General features: G+C 32.8%; 1 protein-coding gene across 1 annotated transcript in view; it reads left to right on the forward strand.

The window, feature by feature from the left end:
• Nucleotides 1–330: 330 nt before the first annotated feature.
• Egfr (epidermal growth factor receptor) overlaps nt 331–27011 on the forward strand; it is an 81159-nt gene continuing 54478 nt past the window's right edge. The window contains exon 1 of the mRNA XM_013323806.1: nt 331–533. Within this exon, the coding sequence (XP_013179260.1) occupies nt 449–533 (85 nt within the window). The 5' untranslated portion in view covers nt 331–448. The remainder of the gene's footprint in view (nt 534–27011) is intronic.

A 27011-nucleotide genomic window follows, 5' to 3' on the forward strand; every position in this document is an offset into this window, starting at 1 on the left:
ATAAAATTACAAGCATTTGAAAATCACACTTTATTACGCCAATGTATAAACAAAAGAGTAAATGTAGTTCTTGAATTATTGACTAGAAAAATGATTAGCAGTCATTGTACTATGCTAGGGTTAGAGTTAGGTCGACTAGACAGATTTAATATGAATTCTATTATTTATACATTTAGTAATGTTTATATACGTTTATGAAGTGGTATAAATGTAGTGTGTGTCGGTTAAGTGTAGTGTTAGTATTAATTGTCGGATCTACGATGAGTAATCTATGAGCTCGGGCCTTCGCTGTGCGTACGCGCCTTCCAGTCAAACCGTTGTCAGTGGCCATACAAGCTGCGCTTGCGAACCGGAAAGACGTGTGCTTGGAAAGTTTTTATTTCAGTGTATTACGGGACCTGATGTGTTTGTCAAACTGTGACATTTGTTAGCATGTTTGCTTGCGTTTATGTGTGACTGTGGAATAATGTGGAAAGAGGCTATCATCGTGTCGCTGCTGGCGTTAGGCTGCTTTGCAGAGTTTCAGGAGAGAGGTAAGCCTTTAACTTAAATAAGCGCGGCTTGTGCTTATAGTTAACTTAAATGAAGGATTAATTTTACTTAACCTTTTTTTATTTCACGTATTATTTATTAATCTACTTGAACACGTTTACAAAACTACATGTTGGATGCAGTAAAATTGCATCCTGTATGGAATTTTCAAACTTATTCACGTTAGTTTAAAGTCCAAGTTGACTTTTAAGTTTTAAAAACATCATATAACAATCGCTCAAGAAAGTGTGATAGAAGTTTTTAGAATCTTTTTAAATGTAAAAAATCTTTTTACTCAAAATAAAAAATCATCTGTAAAAAAAAAATGTTTCGTGTTAAAATATTTAAATAACGATGTGACTATAAATGATTGAATAACTCATTATAATTATATTTTACAGAACAATAGTTATTGAAATATATGTAGAGATATGTTTTTATTTGCTTCGTAATAATGTGGTCCCACGAAGGATGTAAGCGTGGAGGAGCGTTTAATTGCAAGAAGAATATTTCAAGTATTCCATCGAAGTGCACGAAATGTGTTCTCGGAACCAGTCGGTCTACTCTCGGTCGTTATACGAATAAGATATTAATGCCTTATAACCCGTAACTGTTAAAATTCGGCTTGTCCCGCTAACATCGCCGTGCTTAGCCGATGTTTTATTATAAAGCCTGTTAATACGTTTAACAGAGCATGGTTAGTATAGTAGTACAAAAAATAATCTCACGATACGTCACTGCTTTATGTACAAATTCTGGTGATACTATGAGATTGATAGGACATACTCTTCTTCTTTTCATTTAACGCAGATTGACGATCATAGCAACTTAAACTCTGGACATAGCAACTCGAAATATAGAACGTGTGTTTTTGTTGTACTTTTGCCGCAAATTTTTTAGCCAAGATGTTTACCTTCCTGGGCTACTTTTCCCTTGTAAGTTCTCCTTGATAATAATTTGTAATAATGCATACTATTTTTAAGTATCTTAAGAAGTTGTCGACATACTGAAATAAAGCTGAGCGCTATAATAAATGTTTGAGTCCAACGCATTAAAATTTTGCGTTTTTTCACAAAAATAACAGCAGCAAAAACTTATGTAAAAAATGTTATAAAGCCAATATTTTTTTAGATAATAGCGTGATTTATGATTATTAAAAATTAATTGCTTCCTAGTTTATTTTTTTGTTTATAATCGTCTTAAAGTGACTTAACAAAAACAAAAGACTAGTGTTACTTTCACGTGACAATAATTCTTTTGTATTATTAAGTGTTAAATGCTAGCCAACAATAAGTTGACGGGCTAAGATTATATTCCGATTTTATTGTGCTTATATTTATTGTACACTTTTATTTCCTTGCAATGTAATTACGTCGAAAACATGTCATAGCAACATATAAAAGTATTCAGTTATAGCTCTTAAGGCTTATCCTAAGTGGGAAGCGAATTTATTTCTTTGACTACACCATGCAACTTAAAAAATATAACTGATTTCTGAAAGACATGACAAATATTTGACTATGACCTTTGGCAGATTGATCGCGATGTTAAGTTAGTATTAGTTTAACTTAAGATTAATCTTAAATTGATTAACCTTTTAAAAACCGGGTGAAATTCTGCTCCGTCGTGGGAAGATCACGTCATTGCAGCGTCACGTCGTCACTTCGACGTTGCAATCTCATACCTATATATTGTTTGTGGTCTATGTCACCGATCAATAGTCAAAGTTAGTTTGTACGTAAACATATAAAGAAAATTATAAAATGAATTTAGTCACAATTTCAGACATAATTTCTGTACATTTAGTACACTTTTAAATTCAACAGATTCAAAGCGCTAAAATTTGGACTAATATTTAGCGTTCTTTACTAAGTTTAAGAGAAAGAAGAGAGAGGTTAAGAAATAAAGATGGGTTTAATTTGCTTAAAATAGTTTCATAGACTTAAACTCTTGTAATTCAGGTGCTAAATGCTGACGGCTTTTAATATGCCTAGTCAGATTATAAACTGACAAAACTGCATGCTTCATTTGGTAACAGATACGGGATGGGACAACATTCTGCCATATGTTTATCTATTACGGTATCACTTTGTTACAGTTATTAAACAATGTTGTAAAATAAACACAATTGTTCTGTTTAAATCATTATTGTTTTGAAGTGGCGTCCGGGTTATGTAGAAATACACCTGACGAAAAAGTCCAATAAATGATAACAGAATAAACCTAATGTAAAAATAATCTTAGTGTGGGTTTCTACTGTTTTTAAAGTTCCGTACCTTGAAAAAAAAGACGGAACCCTTATAGGATCACTTTCTTATCCGTCTGTGTAGACAATTTTTCTTAAAAACGCGTGAAGGTAGCAACCTGTAATTTATTTAAAAGTTATACAAGTGTCATAACAGTAGATTTCTAGGGTTATAAAATTAACCGTGTGCGCGGAATTAAAAAAAATAAGTAGTCTATGTTTTCTTCCAGACTATGTTTAACATGTATGCCAAAATTCATCTAGTTGCGTTCAGCCATTCTGTAGATATCTTGAAACATCCATCCATCTAAACATTCGCATTTATATAAGTAAGATTTAAACGTGTTAAAATATTATTTCTTTTAAGTACGTAGAGGAATAATAAGGAAAATCATAAGTGTTTTTATATCTTTTGTGGTAGATAAGTTCTACGAATTGTCTCGAAAATATCGATAAGGTTGCCTTTGCTTGGAATTATGGAATTCATTGATTTTGATGATAGTATATGGTATATGTAAAACCGGCTACACACCTTCATTTTTAACTGCAAAAATTTAACTAAACTTTGGAACTCTTTAGTTAGTTTACCTATATATATTAATTTAAATGTGAATGATTCTTTATAATATTTACAATCAAATATTGATAATAAGTTTAAAGGTAAGCAAAAGCATGCACTGTAGTAAGCGATATTCTCTTAAACCCCTTTTTCACTTGAGGGGCAATTGATTATAGAAATAGCATTTGCGGCCGAAATCGCACGCCTAATGGCTTAAAAAAGTTCTTAAGGTACCTGTATTATCGATGTTGTACTGAATTTAGCAAACATTTCCGCTGATTTAATTTTATAAAATTCTGAAACCTGCCGCATTGCTTCCAATCCCGGATGCTGTTTTAATAGTGTAGTAAGAAAAATTACAAACATCGAGTACATTATGTGGATAGACTAGTTAAGTGAGGTTCGACTCCCTTAAAAAGAAACTAAGGAGAAAGATGCAAGACTCTTACCATATTAGTTGACCGTTTACCTACAATATGGAAACCACCACTTAGAGTACACATAATTAAACTTCTATAAATGTCTGAATTATTAGAAAAATATTAAAAATCAATAAATTGTGATCGGAAAAGAATATTTAAGAGAAAACAGACTTACAAATACACGTAATCTAGTCATATACAAAAAATAATGTATTTACCGTCTTCTATTTTTAAAATTAAGTGTAGGTATATAGTAGTTAACTGAAATATTTGTTATTTATTTATCATTAGCTAAAGTAAATTTAAATGTAAAAAGCGTTAGTAAGTCTTATTTGTAAGGCAACGTTTCTATGTCACCATTTGCGGAGATCTTAAATGCCCCTCGGAACGGAAGAGAAATCAGGAAAAACTAGTGGTTTGAGCAGGTTTTGTACGTACTATGAATATTTATCTTTAAGATAAACAAGCAAAGCAAATGGAATCTAAAACCCTTTTATATAAATGTATCCAAAATATATATTGCAGATTACACTTTTCAAAAATCTTAAATTTTTTATCTTTAAAAATGTTAATAAATAATTAAATCATGGTTTTTAAAAATTTACATGTTTTTGGAATTAATTAAAATTTGATATAACGAATATCCCAATATTTATACACAGAGTTATCCGCCAAACTCATCGCAAAGGTAAAAGTGCTCCATATGTCTATGTAAAAAACAAGTACCCCACTTCCGCTACTTCAATAAAACGGAAGCTAACACGAGTATGTACGTAAAAAAAGTTAAAGTACACCCCATAGTGCATCCCGGTGCTCAACGTGCACAAGTGTTCAAAAGTTTTTATGCGAAGTTCGATTCTCAGTTTTGAACGGATATAGCAACGATGTCGCATCGATACTTCAATGTTTGAGAACGTTTCACACGGAAACATTTTTTAATATTACAATTTTTTACTATACTGCTGTTTTCGATATTTACTTAACTGCAAAGTCCACTAAAGTTAACTATTATTAATTACTGACTCAATTTTACTCGACTATGAGTTTCTGAACCAAATTCCCCGTTTAAAAATGTTATCTTTGTCTTTGAAATTTATGTTTTAAAACGGGAAGTTTTTTAGAAACCCACGATTAATTCTCTCTTTTGTTTACTTAGTTTTTTAATTAATTACTTGTCAGGGAAAATATTATAAATTTACAATTATTTATCAAGCATTTTTAAATGTTGACTTATGACCTACAATTTCTTTCTATAAGTAAACTTGATCTACGGGCAATACAAGGAAGTAATAAAACATGGTTTAATGCGGTTGCAGTTAAACCGCAATATATTACTTTTAGTCTATAATATTTTTTTTAAATTAAGCTAGAATACAAAGGTAAACATAGAAATCATAATTCGGGCTATTTATGACATAAAAATTGTATAATATTGGCAAAAAACATAATATCTTATAAAGGAAACTACTACCACGTCAATATAAAAAAAACAATGTTTGTTTGTGCCCCACGCGTACCCTAACCTCTGGTCAGATTTGAAGGAAATTTTAATTATGAGTTCTGGGTACGCTAAAGAATGTTTTTATGCTAAAAAAAATAAAACATAAAACACATAAATTTAGTACCATATTGAATTAACCTTTTTGGTCCTACTGTTTTAAGAATGGATGTAGATTTCATTTTTAAAACTTTTATGCTGTTACCGTTATTTTTAACGTACAAACCAGAATACAGATGCAAATAACGAACGCCCCATCTCTACCTGCCAATCACTGTAACTAGTTTTCCCCCTACAATCCTATGTTTGAGCCTATCATGATGTCATTGAACGTACACCTTCGTATCTTTAATAAATGTTAATACATCGTCTACACTTTTACGAAACTGGATTTTTTTTATCTTTAATGCACTCCTTCGTTTCAAAACGTTCATTCTATGTTATTGTACTTCCATTCATTCGAAGTTAATTAAATGTAAAACGTATTGGAAAGACGAAAATTTGTTTGCCTATCAGAATTCTAATTAACATATACAGTTAATGTCTTTTATAAAGATTGTTAATTAAATGTCGTCTTGTATCAATGTGTTTCTAGTTTTGTGTTTTCTTTTGTTTCGGTGTAATTCTTTTGTTTCTTTAATTGTGATTAACATAGTCACTGAAGTACATATAACAGTCGATATATCTTTTATTACTTAGTTTAGTTAGTAATGTAGTTTGTAAAATTATTGTCGATTATATGTATTTTTTGGGGTTCCGTACCTCATAGGAAAAAAACGGAACCCTTATAGGATCACTTTGTTGTCCGTCCGTCTGTCTGTCAAGACCCTTTTTTTCAAAAACGCGTGAATGTATCAAACTGGAATTAATATCAAATGTTCAGGTCTGCGGTCGCTAGTTGCTGTATAAAAATAAAACTTCTAAGCCAACACAATCAAAAGATACAACCCTTTATGTCGTAAATGTATGCAAATTTTCGACATTCGCAAGGGAATCAAAACCTACAGTGTACTTCCTTATCTTTCTACTCAACTACCCAGGAAAGAAGTGAAGTTAACCTATCACAAAAAGGGAAATAATACAATAGTATTTTTTTTTAATATAATATATATATATATATAAACACCAGTACCTGGAGGTAAAGCAATTAAAAAAACTCGTCGTGTTCTTGGTATTCATCATCTGTCATATATTTAATATATATACTGGCTGTCGCCCGCGACTACATTTGCGCAGAATAAAAAAAACTTAGAAAAGTAGCCTTTGTGTTCTTCCATAAGATATTTTACATCTATGCCAAATTTCAGCAAGTTCCGTTGAGCCGTTCTGAAGATACATTTAAACAACCATCCATCCATCTCAACATTCGTACTTATAATATTACTATGATAAGATATAGCAAGCATTTCCGTGTAGATGTTTTGGCAGTGGAAACTTGTACTTAGTGTTTTTGAGATTTAAAGAGTGCAAGAACAAAAGAAAATAGATTCTAAACTCTATGTACCTTAGAATTAGGGTCAGAATAGCATTGAAATCTAATTGTATGGCGTTGTACGCGATGATTTCACTTGTCCCAGTCATGTGGCGCTGGATGCTACGTCATTCTTATCAGGACTTAGTACTCTAATGTTTTTATTACTTCCAATTACGAAGGAATTACATTTGCTTACACATGTGTAGGTAACTGAACATATTGTGACAAATAGTAACATTTTTAAAAGTTCTAATTATTTGTGAATTTTAAATTAACTCAAAATATTTACGTGACATGTTAATCACGTAAATATTACTCGTTATTTTCCTTGAATATCTCTAAAATCTTTCTAATATTATAAATGCTACTATTTGGATGGATGTTTGTTTGAAGGTATTTCCAAAACAGCCCAAGGGTTCTTGTTAAATTTGACATAAATATAGAACAATGTCTGGAGGTTATATAGGTTTCTAAATAAGTTTTTTTTTGTTCCGTGCGGACACAGTCGCAGGCGACAGCTAGTCTTGCATTAACTTAGAATAAGAAGTAAGTAAATATATATATACGATATATTATTAAAATAATACCTAAATTAATAAATGACACATTATATTATGTGTACAATGAAACTATTGCATATAACATTTTTGTACATGACATTACAGCTAACCACAATAAGTAACAATGATGTAACCTTTTCTAATAAACACTATATTGAGATATTTCTAATAATACTACGCATACTACAATGATTATGCATTTATTAATTTTTAGTTACTTAATAACCTATTATATATGTTTTTCTAGACTATATTCTCTATTTATACCAACTTGCTGTCGCCCGCGACTCCTTCCGCATATGTAAAAAACTTAACTAGTGTAGTCCATCTATCCATATCATATATATCTAAACATTCGCATATATAATATTAGTAAGTTAAATAAAAAGCAGCTCTTCAAGGCATAAATTCGAAAAAAAATGAATAAATAGTATCCTATGTCCATCTCCTGGCTCTATGCTACCTCCTCACCAATTTTCAGGCATATCGGTAGAGCCGTTCTTGAGTTATAAATAGTGTATCTTACACGACTTTCTTTTATATATATAGATTTAGTCGAGATCCGTTGAGCCGTCTGTAGATACCTTCAAACCATCCATCCATCTGAACCGGCAAATTTATAATATTAGTAAGATTAATTTAGTATATTTTTATAAAAAAAATAAAAGACGTTTTAATAGAAATATGAAATTTAATACTATAAAAATTTTTTTTATATATATTTTTTCGATCAAATTTTTGTTTATTTTTTTAAATTTTGATTTTCAATATGTGTTTAATGTTGGGTTAGTAATGTAGAACGTGGTAATTAGCCAGATGTTGCGGCTCGGTTGGTGGCCCGTTGCCCTTAATAATGTGGTCAAAACATAAATGTCACTTTTTAATTGCTTACTCCGATGGCGCATCCACCCAAAGAGGATCTTGGCCTCCGACACAAGAGATCTCTTCTCTTTGGTCGGTTTCGTAACAATTGGTTTTTTCGTGCATGAGTTGTCAGCCACTTTTTAACTATCTATTTGAAAACATTAACCGTTGGTTTCTAAAAATATCTGTATAAAACAATTCCTCATACCTCTTCTTATGTTCTGTCTTATGTTTAACAAAGATAACAACTTTATACTGGGATTTTCGTCTCCGAAACCCACGGTAATTATATTATAACAATAAATATTAGATACTCGAAGTAATATAAAATAGTCTCCATCTGTAATTAGGTTAACTACGTACACGCTTGTTAAACTTTTTTCCAATTAAAAAAGTGTATCAACAATCGCGTATGAAAACGTTTCCAATGTTGACAAAATATACATTGAGCATTGTTACTTGCTACTTCTAGCAATGACTATACATTTCTATTTTATTTTCTTTTACGATCAAATATATCAACTCGTAAAGACTGTTGAAGCAATGTGTAAGAAAGTTGCGATATTGAATTAATCATTATCAATCAACCCTTATTCCTACGCAGGGTCGGCAAAGTGTGTACTACTCCTGCATTCGTCACCATCAGCCTTCATATCTGAGTCTACCACCTTCTTACTCATATCCTTCTTCACACAATCCATCCATACTTTCTTTGGGCTTTGTAGCTATCCACGTTCAATTTACTTTTTTGTTTATATATTCATCATTCCTTCGCACATCATATCCAAACCACGCTAACGTTTTGCTCCTCAATTTATCGATCATTAGCGCTACTTTCAAAATTCCTCTAATATACACTTTCTAAATTACTAAAGTAATGTAAACCCTTAATTACCTTAAGTAATTGAATTGTAATTCATATAAGGGAAATAAAGATCTTTTAAACCGTAAGCATGCTGGCGGTTGGCGGAGGGTTGCTATCAAGACTGTCGTCAAAGGTTGATCTCCTCCTCCTCGTGTCAGCCATGAGACGCCCACTGCTGGGCATAGGGCTCCCCCAAAAATCGCCACGATGACCGTTCTTGTGCCACCTGCATCCAGGACGCTCCCGCAACCTTGACCAGGTCATCGGTCCATCTTGCGGGAGGCCTGCCCACGCTGCGTCGACCTGTCCGTGGCCGCCATTCTAGGACTTTGCGGCCCCATCGAACGTCCATTCTGCGGGCAATATGGCCGGCCCATCGCCACTAAAGGTTGATCTAGTCTAGGTCTTTTAGGAGCTTAATGCTTATCAATATAAGCTTCTTAAAGACTCCGTCCGCGCGGAATTAAAACAAAAAAATAACAAGTAGCCTATGTGTTCTTCCAGACTACAGTATATGTAGTACAGATATATGTATACTAAATTTCATCGAGATCAGTTCATCCATCGATAATATTAGTAAGGATTTAAAAATAAATAGAAGTATTGTATAAAAGTGAACAATGTGTCTGATAAAAATACACTGTCTCCTGACCTAGTCGTTCCCATTGCTTGAGACGTGAATGACAGACAGTCAGTTAGCTTATAACAAAGAGATAGTGATCTTTGGCAAGTTAGCGAACTCTTCAAGGGCAATGTGTCAATGTCACTTATCCACCAAGGTTACTGAATATTTGACGAAATTATTGTTATATTAGTTATCGCCCGCGACTCCGTCCGTGGAGAATTATTAAAAAACTTAGTCAGAAGCCTACGTTTTCTTCCAGACTGTGCAATACACATCTATGCCAAATTTCTGGAGATACATCGATCCATACATCCATTCAGATGGATGGATATACATAGATATCTAAACAGTATTTTAGTTATTTCAAAGTCTATTATTTTATTGGTATTCCGTTTAGCATATAAAATATTTGTAAACAATTCAATTAATTTTAACATAGGATATTTCAGTATTGAGTTCTTTACCACAGGATTCGTCTATTCGAAAAGTCATTACAAGATAAAAACATTGCTAGATGTACTCCTCTTGTTCTGAACTAAAAGAGCAAAAACATTTTTATCTAAAGATACTAATCCTAATTATATTTAGAACTTGGTATTAACTCCTTTTTGTCGTCTAGTAATTCGCAGACATATGTTTAGATCTTAGAGGAGGTACAAAAGAATAATTATGCTAAACTATCACGCTATTTTTGATGCGCTAAAAACAAGGATTAATTATAAAGTTTAATCATTGTTCTAAAAAAAACAGTGATAGTTGAAACACGTGACAGTTGACTTTAATTATTAGTATGTTTCTACTTTTTATTTTTATATCTAACTAGCTGTCGCCCGCGACTCCGTACGTGCGGAATTAAAAAAGTACCCCATGTGTTCTTCCAGACTGTGTACTACATTTATGCCAAATTTCAACGAGATCTATGCAATCGTTTTCGAGATACTTTTAAACAAACGTCCATCCATTAATCCAAACATTCGCATTTATATTAGTAAGATATAACGGAAATTAATTAAAAAATAAACTTGTTTACCAACACATTTTGATATACGTATAAAACGTTTATAATTGTTAGTTGCGCAGTCAGCATTGTAGATAGATACATATCTAAGAATTGTTGGCCTTGCTATGTCCGTGACCAGTGCTATGTATTTATTTTAGCAATTACACTAGACGATTCAATGCCCGTCGGTTTTTCAGCTGCTTCCATTCGCTCGTATCTACAAGATATAATATTTATTTAATTGCATTATTAAATTATTACAGCTCAACGTAAATAAATTAATAAGCATTGCATTTTTTTATTTCAATTATTTCATTATATTTTCAATCTTATTACTAATATTATAAATGCGAATGTTCATATGGATGTTTGTTTGAAGATATTTCCAGAACGACTGAATGGATCTCGATGAAATTTGGCACACATATTTGTTTAATTCGGACAGAATCGCGGGCGACAGCTAGTCAATAAATAGATTAGTCTGTGCCCTCTTTTAGATTAGAACTGACTGTGGTCAAACGTCCTTTTATTCTTTGTTAAAAGATATTATTGAAGCTAGAATAATTCTTTAGGATCTATTCGTTTTATAGAATTTTTAAATGGTAACCAAACGGGCCTTTTATATTTGCAGAAGCGTTAAATTGCATTGTACAAATGACAAACACGCGGCTTTATTTAAGAGAAACTAAGGTATAGTCCACTATTTAAAAGCAACTAAATAAGGGATAGTTGACAAAAATAGCTTAACATTGGTGAATTTATTTTCTTCTTTTTGCAACCTTCGATTGTTTAATAATTTAAGTCATGTTGATTAAAAAATAACTTTATGAAATATAACAAATAAATAGAGTTTTATTGTTTTAATGATTCAATTATTTATCATCCAACAGGATTTACTTTTTGAAATAATATTAACCCTTGGATTGGTATACAATTTATAAAATGGTACACCCCTATCGCACACGGCGCGCATTGTAGAAGTGCATTGTTCTTTTCAAAATTGAAGAGCGGCGTTCTTATATCGAGTGTTCATAAAACAGTAACATGCGAAAGCCTCAAAAATGAAAGAAGAAAGAATCGAAGACTTAAATTTATAATACCAAGTTATAAAGAAAAGTACCGTATTATTGTAATAAGAGAAATAATTCATTCATAAAAGTTGTATTGACATGTAACTAGTGCGAACACGAGATAATCTACGGTAACACCGGAAAAGACGGTTCATTGGCACAATATCTTGTTATTGCATCTGTAACACTGACTCAAAAAACTGCTATTATTTAACCAAGGTCACAACCAAAATACAGAGTACATAACTATCAGAGACGACAATTAACTTATAACAATTAATATTGGATACTCTGTCCTACTCATGATGATATCAACAAGGATATCAATAAAATTGTAAGAAACTTGCGCAGTTTTCCCATGCCAGATAGAATCACCGACCCAACGTTATCGTTGTGAACAATGACATCCAATGTGACAAGGGCAAATGTATCGAGTAATTCACATTATTCGAGTCTCAGGCATATGCTTATAAAACTAGGACTGTATTATTAATTTGATAATTAAATATATATGTTAGTAAAAGTATAATAATGAAGTCATTTCCCCGATATTACTACGAAAGCGAGCAAACTATACTATATATGTAAAAATCAATTGCTGTCCATCAGTCTCGCTTAAACTCGAGAACGGCTGAACGGATTTATCTTATTTAGGTCTTGAAGTGTTCGTGTAGGTCTAGGGAAGGTTTCAAAGGTGACAATTTCATTCCACTCGGATGGAGTCGCGGGCGACAGCTAGTAAGATATAAAAATGTATTATACAGTACCTTCGAGATGGTAAAATATATTGTAGTATTCCAGAGATATCAAAGGGATGATTTTGGTAGTGATTCAATGACCTCTTTTATATATAAAAAAATTGCATGTCGTTATGTACGTTCGTGATAAAACAAGCAAACTATTAAAACAGTTCAACTCTGGGTCTTCTTGCCTTGCATTTATTTTTAATATGTTACTAGTGCTACTGTCTAGTGCGTTTATATAAATAGTAATCGTGAGTTAATCCTGTCAAAACACTTTTACAAAAACATATTGCTTTCTCTATTTTTTCCAAGTAAAATAGAGGAACCACAATACTGTTTCTATACGTGTGTCGGCAGTGGAAACCTGTGCTAATAGTTGACAAATACTTTACGTAATTATTTGATTTGAAAGAGGTATTACTGGTGAGTTATGCGATACAAGTACGCAAGTTGCGGCGAGTTAGAAGCGCGTTCCCATGGTCATATCAATTAAACTATTACAACGCCGATCTGTGTCGCTTTGCCGAAGCGATCAGATATCTCGTAATATTCGTCTTTCATTCATCTCAACGTTTTTAACGGACTATCTCAGTTCATACAGGATGTATTGTTTATTTGAAGTTATGTGACATATAAACATGACATTTTTCTGTCGAAGTATATCTACGGCTTCATGTTATGTTAATGGAATTTGTTAACGATTATTTTATTCGCTAAATATTAAGATAATGAATCTTACCTTGTGGCTGTTTGTCCGTTTTACTGATATTCACGAAATTGACATAAGCGCATTCTCTCACACAAATTTTCGAGATCGAAACATAGTCGTAAGTATCTATAAATCGTGTCAAAATCTTGTAACAATATTGATAAAGGCAAAGTTCAATTGCATTAGCGTAAAGAATGCGAGAGGCAACATTCTAACTTGTTTGTCTTTTTACATCCGTCGATTCAAATACCTTGTCAAAACATAATAGGTATGTTCGTATGCGTTCATTTATAATGTTTTTTCTCTTTAATATTTTACTTAATATTATAAATGCGGTATAGATGGATGGATGGATGATTGTTTGAAGGTATTTCCAGTACGGCCCAACCGATATCTATAAAATTTGGCATAGATGTAGAACATAGTATGCACACATAGGCTACTATTTTTTTTAATTCCGTGTAGAAAGAGTCGAGTGCGACAGCTAGTTATTCTATAATAGTAAAATATAACGATCCTAAATTATTTGCATGGACAACAGAGTATTGTGACCAATTAAACGTTCAACAGTTAAAATATTGTGTCAGTCGTCGTTTATGTAACCATTGGAATGCGTAAAATATCCACTCTCTCAATTCGTTTATTTACAGCATATTTCCTATGTTATGCAAACAACATAAATATAAAAAATAAAACAACTCAAGACCTAGTGATCACATAACCTCAAATAGTAATCAGACATTTTATAGATTTAAAAATGAATGAATTCCAAATTATATTACCATTTCAATATCTAATTGAATTATATTAATTAAGGTAAAAAATAATAGTAATAATTAGTTTGTAATTAACCTACTTTTAAATTAATTAAAAAAAAAATTACGTCACTATTTTTTAAGAAAATACGTTACATTAAAGAATGGTGACGGGTTTTTTTTAATGTGATAGAATCTATGTAGACTGATAGCTACTAGTAGCTTGTAGATAATCCAAAAGTTGCCTGTAAACACTTGGATGTTAAGTACAAAGAACGCATCGTTTTACACGTGTGCCTAAAGTGCTTCATCTTAACACAGCAACTTCTTGTTATGAACATTTGTTTTTATTTAGTATCTTAATCCAAACATACACATAGTTCGCAGAACGTATAAATAAAATTAAACATTAAACAAGATGTTCAAAAAACATCGGAATCGTTTAATCAATTTTAATAATATTAAAAATGTGAGAGTTTAAATGAATACATGTAAACTCTCCAAAACGACTGAATAGATGTTGCTGAAAACAAGAGGTTACAGTCTGACAGCTCATCGCTTAAAAACTAAATTTATTTCACTTGACAATTTAAAAAATCTTTAACGCCAGTAACAGCTAAACTTGACATCGATCCAATTTTTTTTGTAACTGATGTGCCACTGTTTGCCTTGAGGAGGCATTTACAGCTTCACCGGGCTTGAGGTGGCCAGGCGCAGATGGCACTTAGCCTAAACCTCGTTTAAGAGTAACTAAGCTCGAGGGCTCCCTCAGGAACCTTGGCTCGGGCCGTTACTTCGTTATTATTACTGGATTGGACTGCGTTCCAAGTCTAATTTATATAAAAATACCTACCTAACTTTCGAAGCGTAAAAAATTATAACGTGTTAGTTTATTTGTGACAAAATAAAGTTCCCTCTCATTATTATCATTTAAAACAAAGTCGTAACAACGTATGTCGAATTCATTTGTATCACAGTGTGTGTAGAATATATTAAACAAATGCACACATACAAAGAAGCTACATTGTTACACGTACTTACCATATTGTGACTAGAGAACAATGTGGACAAAATATAGCCTTTATATGGAACGCAGATGGCACGGACATGGCACTGTCGATCCTTATTATTTACAAGTTTTTATCGTTATACTTTTAATATGGATTAAATAGTAAACTACCTATTGTAGAATAGACAATGTACATTAGTATTATTAACAAAACCACGTGTAGGTCAATGTTCTATTTTCCTGATTAATTCTACCTGTCCCCGGGGACTCCGTCCGCGAGGAATTAAAAAACTTTATTTAGTAGACTATGTGTTCTTACCGACTATGTTCTTATATGTATGCCAAATTTCAGCGAAATCCCCTCAGCCGTTCTGGAGATACGTTCAAACATCCATCTAAACATTCGCATTTATAATATTAGTAAGATTAGAAAATATTATTTTAGGTGTGGCTCTAAACATTTGAATATATATTTAAAAAAAATGTGTTCTATTCAAAACACAAGCGTATGTGTGTTGACATGTTCCATCAATTTATTTAATCGTTAGTTGATTGTTTCAACAGATCGTGATGACACACGTAATGTTGTCACCCGTTGGTACAGACATCAGCGCATCTGGCTTATCATACAAAAACTTTAAGATGAACAACAATGCACGTCGGCCAATTACTAGGCCGGCTACGTGATATCATTACACCCATAGATCTTAACAAGTTGAGTCATTGCGCGCACCTAAGAAATTGGGATTTGGGAGGCGAAGTCCGAACACCCGAAGATTGCCGAGCATTCCCGAAGGCGCGGCGAAGGGGGCTGTTCGACAGCCCGTGACGACCAGCCGAGTGTGACGCGTCTCCTACCCATGAGCCTCGATACTGTATCACTTCGTACTGTAAATCCAATAATCCTAAAAGTGCCTACGGTTTGGGACACTATGAATTAGCTACCATTCAACTGTTGCAACCAGCTCTTAGCAAAAGTTTGATCGGAGTCGTTTGAAGAAAGAATAGCTTCCTCCTGGGAATCTTTTATCCAAAAAATAGTATGAGACTAGAGATTATTAGTTTAGTTACGTCCCTACTTCTTTGTATTTAAAAAAAATGTACATACCATGTTAAGTTACGAAACTAAATTATTAAATGACAGGAATCCTGGTGCGGTGCAAATATTTGACTTAAATGTTTTTTTTATATAATTAATCTAAACAGAAGGACACGCGCGGTCTCGTGTTGTGAATTAGGTTAATGATTTAAAAGAATAAACGATAAGGCCACGACCACACCATGACCAATATTTGTTTTATCTTAAGTTTTCAAAGACATCGTTAAGGTTATGTTAAGCTCGTTTACATGAAGAATCTTTCGATCTTTGCAATAGCAAAGGATTTTAATTAATTTTAGCAGCTGTCTCTCATACTCCTTCTGCAATGAAATTTAATTCTAATGATATTTCAATAATAAAACATTCCAAGAAATTTCAAAATTGTATCATTATGTGTTTAAAATTGCTGTATATTTATTACTTTGGTTGATTTTACATTGCGTGCCGATGTTGTTCCGAACAGTTGTAAATTAAAGTCTAGAATAGTCGAATAAAAAACACCGGCCAGATAAAAAGTATTATAAAATAATCGTCGACTATTCGCACGCGGTACCATGTTGTCACGCTCGCTTGCGTCCCCATGAGATGGCCTCACAGGTTTAACTATTTTTGTAACTTTTTCAACTATTTCGCGTTCATTATAATTTAATTGAACGTGTAATTAAGAGCAGTATAATATGTAATATAAAAACATATAAATCTCCTAGCGCTTACATATTTCCTTTTAATTTGAAGTTGACTTGAGTGTTCTTTATTGAACTTGCAAAAGATTAAGGTCTCTTACCCTGGTTTGGGACTCCTTTATCCAAATGTACAAAAACATTATTGTCACCCCCTGTATATACAGCTGCCTCTGTCTGTTATCTTTGGTATAGTGAGAAGGCTTGTGGAAAATGGAAGAAAAAATATAGTGTCTATTTTTTTTGGATGCTTTAAAATGCTTTCAAATAATTCGAATATTTTACTATGACTCACCAATAGGAACTCGGTCTCTATTCTACAATAGAGGTCAAGTTATACCAATAAGTAGAGAAATTAAATGAAGATGAGCACTCGGACGCAAATTGGTGACGTTGCGCCAAGTGTCTTCAATTGAGCAGATGATGATTCAAAAACATTGACACATTGCCGTTTGTACCGATCCCTCTTAATAATATCGTTTAAGTCCGGTTCAATGCAATTACATCCTGTGTTTCGATTTTATTAGTTTAATGGTACTTAGTTCATTACACTTTGGCACCAAAGGATCAGAGAAAGAAAATTGAAGAAGGTATGGATGCGTGATGTGAAAGAGGATATGGTTAAGATGGAAGTGAAACAGGTAAGACTGATAGAGATGTATGAAAGAGTAGTACATACTGACCTAACCATATGTAGGGAAAAGGAGGAAAATACAACACAACAGCCTGACTGAACAACGGTTAAAGGTTATTAACCGAGCGTTCTTCTAGCACTCTATAAAATAAATACTTACTGAAGGTTTTCAAATATAGAAAATTTGTTATGACAAACTAAAGAAAATTGTCAATTCGATGTACAATCAACAAGTACCGTGATAATGGAATAGTCACAGATAAAAAATTAAAAAGGCGCGCAAAGAGTGTATAGACATCTTTCATCTCGTTCGACTACATCCAGCTGCAACAAAAAATAAATTACAAATTGTATAAGACTCATTTCAAGAGTTGTCACGTTTTTATAACTTTTGAGAGGCAATCGCATTCTTTCACAACCTCACACCAGATTTGTGATTTGAAATAAGTGCGATTATGAATTGATTGATTATCTTAATAATTTATGTTTTTTTATAAATCAACAGTACCGGGATGACCGAGCTTCGCTGGGTAATTTTTTTTAAATTGTGTTTTTTGGAAATTATGTTTAAGTACGAATTACAAATAAAATGATGAAATATGAATAATATTTTTCGATCTTACCTATAGAAAAAGTTAAGTTTATGTTTAAGTTGATTATCGATAAAACACGAATAAAATGACATTTCTAAAAATGATTTCTAGCTAGATCGATTTATCGCCCCCGAAACCCCGTATATACTAAATCTTATAAAAATCGTTGGAGCCGATTCCGAGATTCCAATTATATATATACAAGAATTGCTCATTTAAAGATATAAGATATCGTCTTTGTAAGCAAATTGTACACCAAAATATCAAAACATTTTAAAAAAATTACGGAAACTAACATTTTGTGACTTCATAGAAAATACAAAATTTTTTTCATTAAATCCGATTGATTTAAATTAGGTTAAAAATTATATATATTTTTAATAGTAAACCTTAATTTTGATTAAAAAAAATAATCTAGTTTCAGTATTATTACTACATTTTAGTATATTTAAATAAAATAAATATCTAAATACAAGCATTTAGACAAGACCGTAAGTCGATTCGGGCAGCAGCTGCATTGGGTCAATTGGTGGTGACCCTAAGATTAAAAGACGACCAATGAAAAAAGTCTTGTCTTCTACAAATGAAGTTGAACTTGAGGGGACTCTTTAAATTACACGTATTAAACTCCTAAGTCTCATAGCTTTCTTGCACACGCTAGTGTTGTACGGAATACGGATTTCATAGTCGCTTTTTAAACATTAAACAAATGTTTTATTAGTTTTTACTTTTGTGTTGTACATACAAATATCACACTGAATAATAAAAAATGATTAGGTTTACAATATTGGCAGATAAGCTACCCAAAAAAAAAACTTTTATAATTATTATGACAAAACCTCTATTACTTTTTTGTCACGAACTCAAAAGATTCATCTCCGTAATCTGTGGAACATCACTAGACGTTAGAAACACAGATGCGTGTTATTAAGTCACCGAACTTCCAACATATGCGGGTAACCACGTGTTCGTAAGTTTTTCTAAACTGCCGCATCGTGCCTCCAATTGCCTGAGAAAAAGATTTTCTACATAGATTATATCCGCTTCATGTTTAAGGACGAAACCATTGTGTTATTATTTTGTGTACATTACGAGTTGCAATTTGATAAATTAAAAAAAATTGTGTCGATTAATGTTAATTAAATTGTTGCAAATACTATTTTTGTAGAAATGCAAATGAAATATGCTGAATTTGAAATTACCGAAATCAATATTCGATCTCGAAACATATCTGCTTATCCGAGGCTTTTTAAATCTATACTAATATTATAAAGCGGAAGAGTTTGTTTGTTTAAACGTGCTAACCTCAGGAACTACTGGTCCGATTTGGAAAATTTTTTTTTTGTTGGATAGTCCATTTATAGAGGAAGGTTATAGGCTATAACATTACGCTGCGACCAATAGTTTGTTGTTAATAATGCGCGGGCGGAGTCGCGGGCGACAGCTATTCTTAAATATGATAATAGCAAACAAAAGACATGTTCTATTGTATAAAAGTTTAAATTATTATCGGATAATTTCTGTACTCTATTTCACACGAATGAATAAAAAAATTAAATATAATATTATCGGATCAATCTAAAAGATCGTAAATTGATTTCGGTTCTTATTATTTAAAATATTTGTACGTCTTACGTATCACGCCTTACCTGGATCTTTCTCGTTTAATATACCCGAGCAAAAACAGGTTGTCTCTGGATAGCCGTAGCGACGTCAGTTCGATGCCCGGAAGGACTCTCTGCAAATAATGAAGCATAGACAATATATAACATGTTAATACATTTTATGATAAATATATTTTCGTTAAAACATTGTTTAAATATAACAAGATATCGAAATTTTGATTTTGTTTCAAATGATTTCTAAATTTATAAGACCAGGGTAACCAAAAATGCGTCTATTCCGTTGTTAAATCCTTATATTAAAATTATATTTTCAAACTGTAACCACGACTACATTATTGACTTCCCGCGCTATTCTCCTCTTGTCATCTTGTCTCAGAAACTCACGGTAAATCGTTTAACTCAAGGAGTTCATTGTTTATTTATTAATTGCGTGGTTTATTTGTGCTCGTTACGAAATTTATAATTAAATTGACAAAAAAATATACAAAAGCTATACCCCGAGTTTTCCCGCACATGTGTTAACGTCATGGCGTCGGTTCCCAGTGCGCGTGGGAAACACGAGCGCCATCTTGCGGCGACAGCCATTTTCAGAGACGCGCGCCTTTTTGCTACGCACGATAAATTAATATTGTCCTCTGAAGACACAATAAATTGAACTTCATTCGTATTCACCGCCTGCATTTCTACATGCTATTTTTGGCGGTAGAACGAAAAACAAAGTCACATCAAAGTTGTTGGATCTCAGGTGATTTTGTATACCTACGTTTAAAGACCGCAATGTACATGCATACAAATCCTTTTTGTCAACAGATTTGCTTATTTAAAAGTCACGTGTATTCTCGTCCCTAATGCATAATACAATATGTATCTACTTTTAACATTTATATCGACATTTTAATACGTGGGGTCAAATTCAATTAAACTTAAAACACGTTGGAATCTGCAACAATTAAATGTTATTCGTTTTGATAGAATTTGATTAAAACTATACAACATTTATATTATTTTTCCAGTTTGATGGCACTGATACTTTTACAGTTTAATTAAAAAAATCACTTTAATAGGGTTGTGCGGACGTCCGCTTTATCGACAAACAATACTCAACAACTTCCGAGTACACTATCGCTCTCATAAACACGTTCAATGAATGGACCGAATGCAACAGTGCACTTTCATTCACGTATCCTGGTTAAGACATATTGAATAGAAGGTAACGCACTATAATCTTGTGAGACCAAGACTGAGCACGCAACGCACGATTGGTGCAAGAAGGAAACGCAAGCGGATTGAAGCGAGAGGTTAGCTAAAGCACTTGAGTAATCTTATATTATCTGTTCATTTTTAAAAAGATAAGTAAAGTAACAGCACATATAAATTCATAAAAAAAACAACTGCACCCTCAGTAAACAACTGCAACAAAATAACAAATGAAGAATAATAACAAAAAAAGAACAAAATCATTACGATAGATTAAAATTTTATAGCTATTTGTATATGATAAATGCTTTGTATATAAATATTTTGCTCAATAGCGATTGGCTTTCTATTTCTAATTAGTTTCCGTTTCAAATGTGGGATTCGAACTAGTAAGCGCAGGTATTAAAGGCGAATGTTGTCGGCCACTTTCTCGGTCAGCCGGTCCACATCCGGAGTCTTACTATTAAACATATTCAACCAAGTGTCGGACAACGACCGGGCCGTTTACGTTGCGAAAGATCTGCATCCTCTATAATTATTAAAATTCAACATTCGCTTAACGAACCAATCTCGACTCACCAACTTTAATCTCCATTCGAACGATTGCCCCAAGACGATTGAATTTCAAAATTTATATGCAGATTTGCTAATCGCGTTTCCTTCTCGTGTTATAGCTTTCAATATTATCGACCCTTCCCGTTGTAACTTATGTTTTTAATGATTATAATAAAATTTTATAACACACTTAATAACCAATCTGTATAATTATGCGTGCCAAAGATACATTAACGTAAATTTAAATTTAATCATCATCAAATATGGCAGGTCTTCAAATATGCGAAAATTAAGAAAAAGGATATGTAAATAGTGGATGTCGAAATTAGTAAATGCTTCGATGTGACTGTTCACATGCAAGAACAAATCGCCAACCAAAAAAAGGTAAAATAACGAAAAAGCTTCAGAAAACTTTTTTACTGCGAATAAATGCAAATATAGATACATTGATCTAGTACACGCGAGTGAGATTTATCTGTTAAAATTTAATCCAACACTTATCGTGTTTTTTTCTGGATGATTATTTAAGTCTTGTTTTTAATTCCATATTCCAGTATATTCTTTATTTGGTTATGATCTCAACCGTTGTTTTAGAGTCACAGAGCAGGTTCATTTGTAAGCAAACCGTGCTTGCTTGTATTTTACATTTTATTGAATTATTCTAATCAATGGAGCTAGGCAAGAGATATGCAAATATCGGTATGCAGAGAGCGGACGGTGCCCCACAGTCTCAATAGGCTGCGGTACAACATAGCATTACTAATGGAACGAAGTATAAAAGCTGCTCGATCAGAAATCGCTACTGCTTTATTCGCTATTGGTCGGATTTTGACCACTCTTTGTGCTCATTGGCCGCATCCCGAAGGACAATTGTAATAATTGACGAAAATCGTGCGAATTAACACTCTAAGCGGTTGGAATAAGAAAAATCGATGCGGCATTATGTAAATAAGTGGCGTTTCGAAATGCTTGTTCGCTGTAAGTGGCAAAGAATTCAACGCACGCGCACGATCGCTTGTACCGCGCGCTTTTGGAATACGATATCGTAGGGTTAAAGTCCGTTTATGGTCTGTATTTAGATTGTTTTACTTATTTAAGGATTACTAGTTAGCAAGACTATCTCGGATGGAGTCGTTTAATTTTTTACACATACTTTTAACGAACTTGTCTCATTCGTTTACGTTATTCGAGCTGATTAGCAACTTTGAAACTTAATGAGCTTTTTTCGAATGCAAATTTTAAAATGATTTAAATATTTTTAGACGTTCTATTTAAAAATTGGGAATTTTACGACAAAGAATCATTAATCTAAAATTGAATTATATTAAAAAGTAGTGTTGTAAATCTTAAGATCTCACGTTACTTCTTATGAAAATTAATTGTTAACCAAAATTCTAAACAAACTGATATCGCTATTTTTTGTTCAATTCAATTTAAAGGAACGATATTTTTGTGTCTGTTCCAACTAATTACTTACATAAAGATTTCTTCTTCAAAGGTTATGAGTTGCAACTTTCAAACAGATTAAGGCAAACTGCGTGATTGACTGCGTTATAAAAAAGTATAATATCTTTTTTTCGAACTGTCGTAATACAGAACAGAATGAATGAAATAAATGAGCTGCCCTTGATGATGATGATCATATTAAATTATATTTAAAAAAAAAGATAACATACAGGATGTTCCGAATTTCCAAAAAAAACTACATACTGTTTTCGCTTGGAAACGGAATTATGAAAATAAATTCTACAATTTTAAGAATATTCCTTCTTACTACGTCAATGGACTTAATGTTTAATACATTATTTTGAAACCAGTTTCAAAGTTGCATGCAAATAATGCATTCAATGTCATACGAAGTATTGTACCTAACAATGTTAAGCATACTAAAGAATTAAGATAACTGAGTAATATAATTCTTATTATTGTCAACTCTTATGTAGAAAGATATTGTACTCGTAGTGGTGACCTTGAACTGCATGTCGTCTATTCTTACAACTCACTGACACCAATATAACGGATATATTTAAATCATAGAAGGTTGAAACTATTGTTATACTGCAAATGCATTTTATTCTATGTTTCGTAACGTACAAAAACATTCTACATTTTTTGGTATTAGAATCTATGGTTTTTTTTTATTGTACAAGATATTTCCGAACATCCTGTATAAGTACAAAAGTTAAAAGTTAATTGTTCACTAATAGGTCAGTCTCAGAAATCTATACTAAGGGGTCAATTTATCATCGAGTGTGATAGTGAGATATGGTAAGTAAAATTAAAGAAAAATAATGTCTCAGTTAAGTAAGTTTACCTTTTTACTTATCTTTTTATTATGTATTCCAAGTTTGTGAGGCTATAGCCCATATATTAGCTACCTAACGGTAACGAGACGTCTGAATAACCTTACTGATATAATTAACGCGAATGTTTGGATGGATGGTTTGTCAGAACGGATTTCGATTAAATTTGGCATATGTAGAACATAGTCTGGAAAAACACACAATAAAAATTAAGCTTACGTATTTCCGCGCGGATGCAATCGCGGGCTACAACTAGTACTGTATAATTGTTAAAATAATTACGCTGTAAATAACAATTTAAATATTTACAACTCCTTACGATTGCAGGAAATCGTAATCAGATGGTTTGTCTACATCGTGACTATTGTTTCAATGTCACGTACTGTGTAATCTGAGCTATATGGGATTCAAGTTAATTATTACAATTTGCATACGTTACCTGAAGAACTTACCGTGGGTTTCTGACACCTAAATGTCCTTATAAAACATCATCTATGTCAAAACAATAAGTTTTTACGGGAATCTTGGTCTCAGAGACCCACAGTTAGTGTCTTGTCAGATTAGATATTTAACAAATGTACCGAATAAAAGAAATTTTATTCAATTTAGAGTATCCAATTCAGTACAATTTTTTTTTAAACGATTCCTAAGACGGATATCGGCCAACTTATTTATCGATTGTTGGCATTGTGGTTAGAATGTCGTGACTAGGTCTAAGACATTTGTAATTTTATTTGCGCTTTTAATTCGATGAGCTACGAAGATTCTAGAAATGGACATATAAATAAGAGGTCTATTTTAGTTATAATAATAATAATGGCCGCAAGTAATCGGATACGATCGTCCGTTGCGAGATGACATTAACAGTGTTGCCGTTATCATGCAGTTTGTATCAGTTCACATGGTCTCGATTGACTTTTTGCATTGCTTTTCGATTCAATTGTTTCCTTTATCCCACATTATAAATCCCGTTGGAGAATAGACTATTTTTATCGACATTTTACTAACTGATAGTAGGGAATTTATCTTATCTGTATTTATCACAGATAATTATGCATAAGACGGCTCCATTTTTGAAGCCAGAATTGCTTCATCTAATTTGGAGAATGATTAACATTTTAGTATTCTTCACCTAAGTATGAATATTAAGTACTAGAATTAATTTTGTTCAGTTACTAAGCGCGTCGGGTAGTTTTAAATAATTTTGAAAACTCAAACTAGGAGGTGTTAAGTGCTGCGTTTGAAGTGGTAAGACGTTACAAATATCGGAAGGTTGCGTAAATATCGTGTTGGTGAAAGTGCGCGCTTGACAGCTTACAGCGACCTCTACATTTAAAATAAACGCGACAAGTGCCAAGCGGCTTACGAATTATGTGTTCAATCGAATAATACACCATTTAATCATTAACTATTCAATCAATATACGATATATCCTTAAAAAGTACAGCATCTCGTAAGCCTTGCTTTGGTTTTGATACACTTGTATGTATGACAGGTTATGTGTGCATGACAGGATTAATAAAGTTCCATTATCCTAACAAACTGGTATATTCATCCATGTTCCTCAATTCATTCGAAAATAGATGCTCTACTCTAAAATTATTGCATTGCTCCTGCCTAAAGTATAAATCTCATACAAAAGACATATTTCGTCGATGGCGTTACGAAAGCGTGAGTCGCAAATATTCTTGCTAGGCACTATGACAAGACCCCTAACACCGCGGGTACAGCGTTTTCGATAAAAGAGATCGAAAACACCGCCTATCCTGCGTCGTCTCCTGTCAGATAAGATTGAGCGCCAACGTACCTACCCACCTAACCGCAGCCGACCCCTCTTTCAACCCAGATGACGATGGAGAAACGTCGTTGAGCTAGATATGTATGTGTGAGCTATAAGCGTAACAGAATGTTGTTGGAAATTATATTTGAAACGCCTGTATAATCATAATTTCATAAACTATAAAATCCCTTATTATTGTCGACATCGGACATAATATAAAATAATAGCGTTGTCAAGTAAGTCATTGTAACACGCAGTCAATTAGTCAATTATTACGAAAGGAAATAACAGTGTTGGCCACAATCTATGCAATACCATAAAATTTGTCAAAGTTACTCATTCATATGACAAGCGTGACAGTTGGCTATTGCAAGTCATGTTTCTGGTTTGATGCGCAAACCTTAATGTGTTTGTTTAATGTCTACTTTAACTTTGACTATTACATGAGATGACTTAGGTAATTTTTTCGTATGCTTAAAATGCTTATTTGTGAAAAACTATATTAATAAATATTAATGTCATACTAGCTGTCGTCCGCGACACCGTCCGACACCGAAAAAAAAACTATAATTAATAGCCTTATGTGTTCTTCCAAACTATGTTCTAAATCAGAGTTTCCCAAACTTTTTTGTGTCGTAGACCCCTTGCCATGTTTTTCCGTGCTGGATTGACACCCTACTTACCTGATATTGATGTCCTGTAAATTTCTAAATATATACAATATTTTTTTTACTTCATAGGTACTTTTATAAATAATGTATATGTTTTGATACTATAAGATAGTATGATGTAAGTAAATAGGTACCCACTATCGTGGACTACTATTTTCATTTCATGGACCCCCAAATTTTTTTTTCACTGATGTAGACCCCTTGCAGGTTGTCATAGACCCCTAGGGATCGATATAGACCACTTTGGGAATCACTGTTCTAAATGCATTCCAAAATATCATCGAGATCCTTTCAATCGTTTTGGAGATACCAACAAACATCCATCTTAACATTCACATTTATAATATTAGTAAGTGTATCAGTAAAATTATTTACCCAAATGTATAAACATTAGATGAAACAATTCTTTGAAATTGAGATATCGATTTGTGGTGTAGATAACTCGATCGTCTAGTACTGGAGTCTAACATTTTCGAGGTCGGCTCGTGACATGTTCCCGGCTACGAGGAATTGTCGGCCGTAGGTACAGATGAATGTCCTTGTAAGGCGAACTAACCGCTGCAGCACAGTTGTTCAGGCTCCAGTTTTTATAGGTACTAACGGTAGCCACAAGCCTGTATGTAATTGAAATAAGTCGAAACGGTTAATTCTGAGCTGTTATCGGCAAAAAGTCGTTTTATTTTATTTTTAATGTTCCAAGTGTGTAGCTGGAGTGCTTAACTGGAATAACTAACGGTTTGTACGGAAAGTTATTACTTATATTCATTATTTTTCTCAGCTAAATTAGTCCTCATCGTAAGCACATTAAGATATAATTTTGGTCTAATTCTTCTTTCTTGAATTTCTTGTTAATATAAATTTAAACTGGACATTAATTATAGTACTAAAATGTGTATTTTACGTACATTTTCTTCTTTCTTACCCTATTCATTTATAATAATCCAG

The sequence above is a fragment of the Papilio xuthus genome, unplaced genomic scaffold, assembly GCF_000836235.2.
Source record: "Papilio xuthus unplaced genomic scaffold, Pxut_1.1 DF825017.1, whole genome shotgun sequence".
NCBI classification, from domain to species: domain Eukaryota; kingdom Metazoa; phylum Arthropoda; class Insecta; order Lepidoptera; family Papilionidae; genus Papilio; species Papilio xuthus.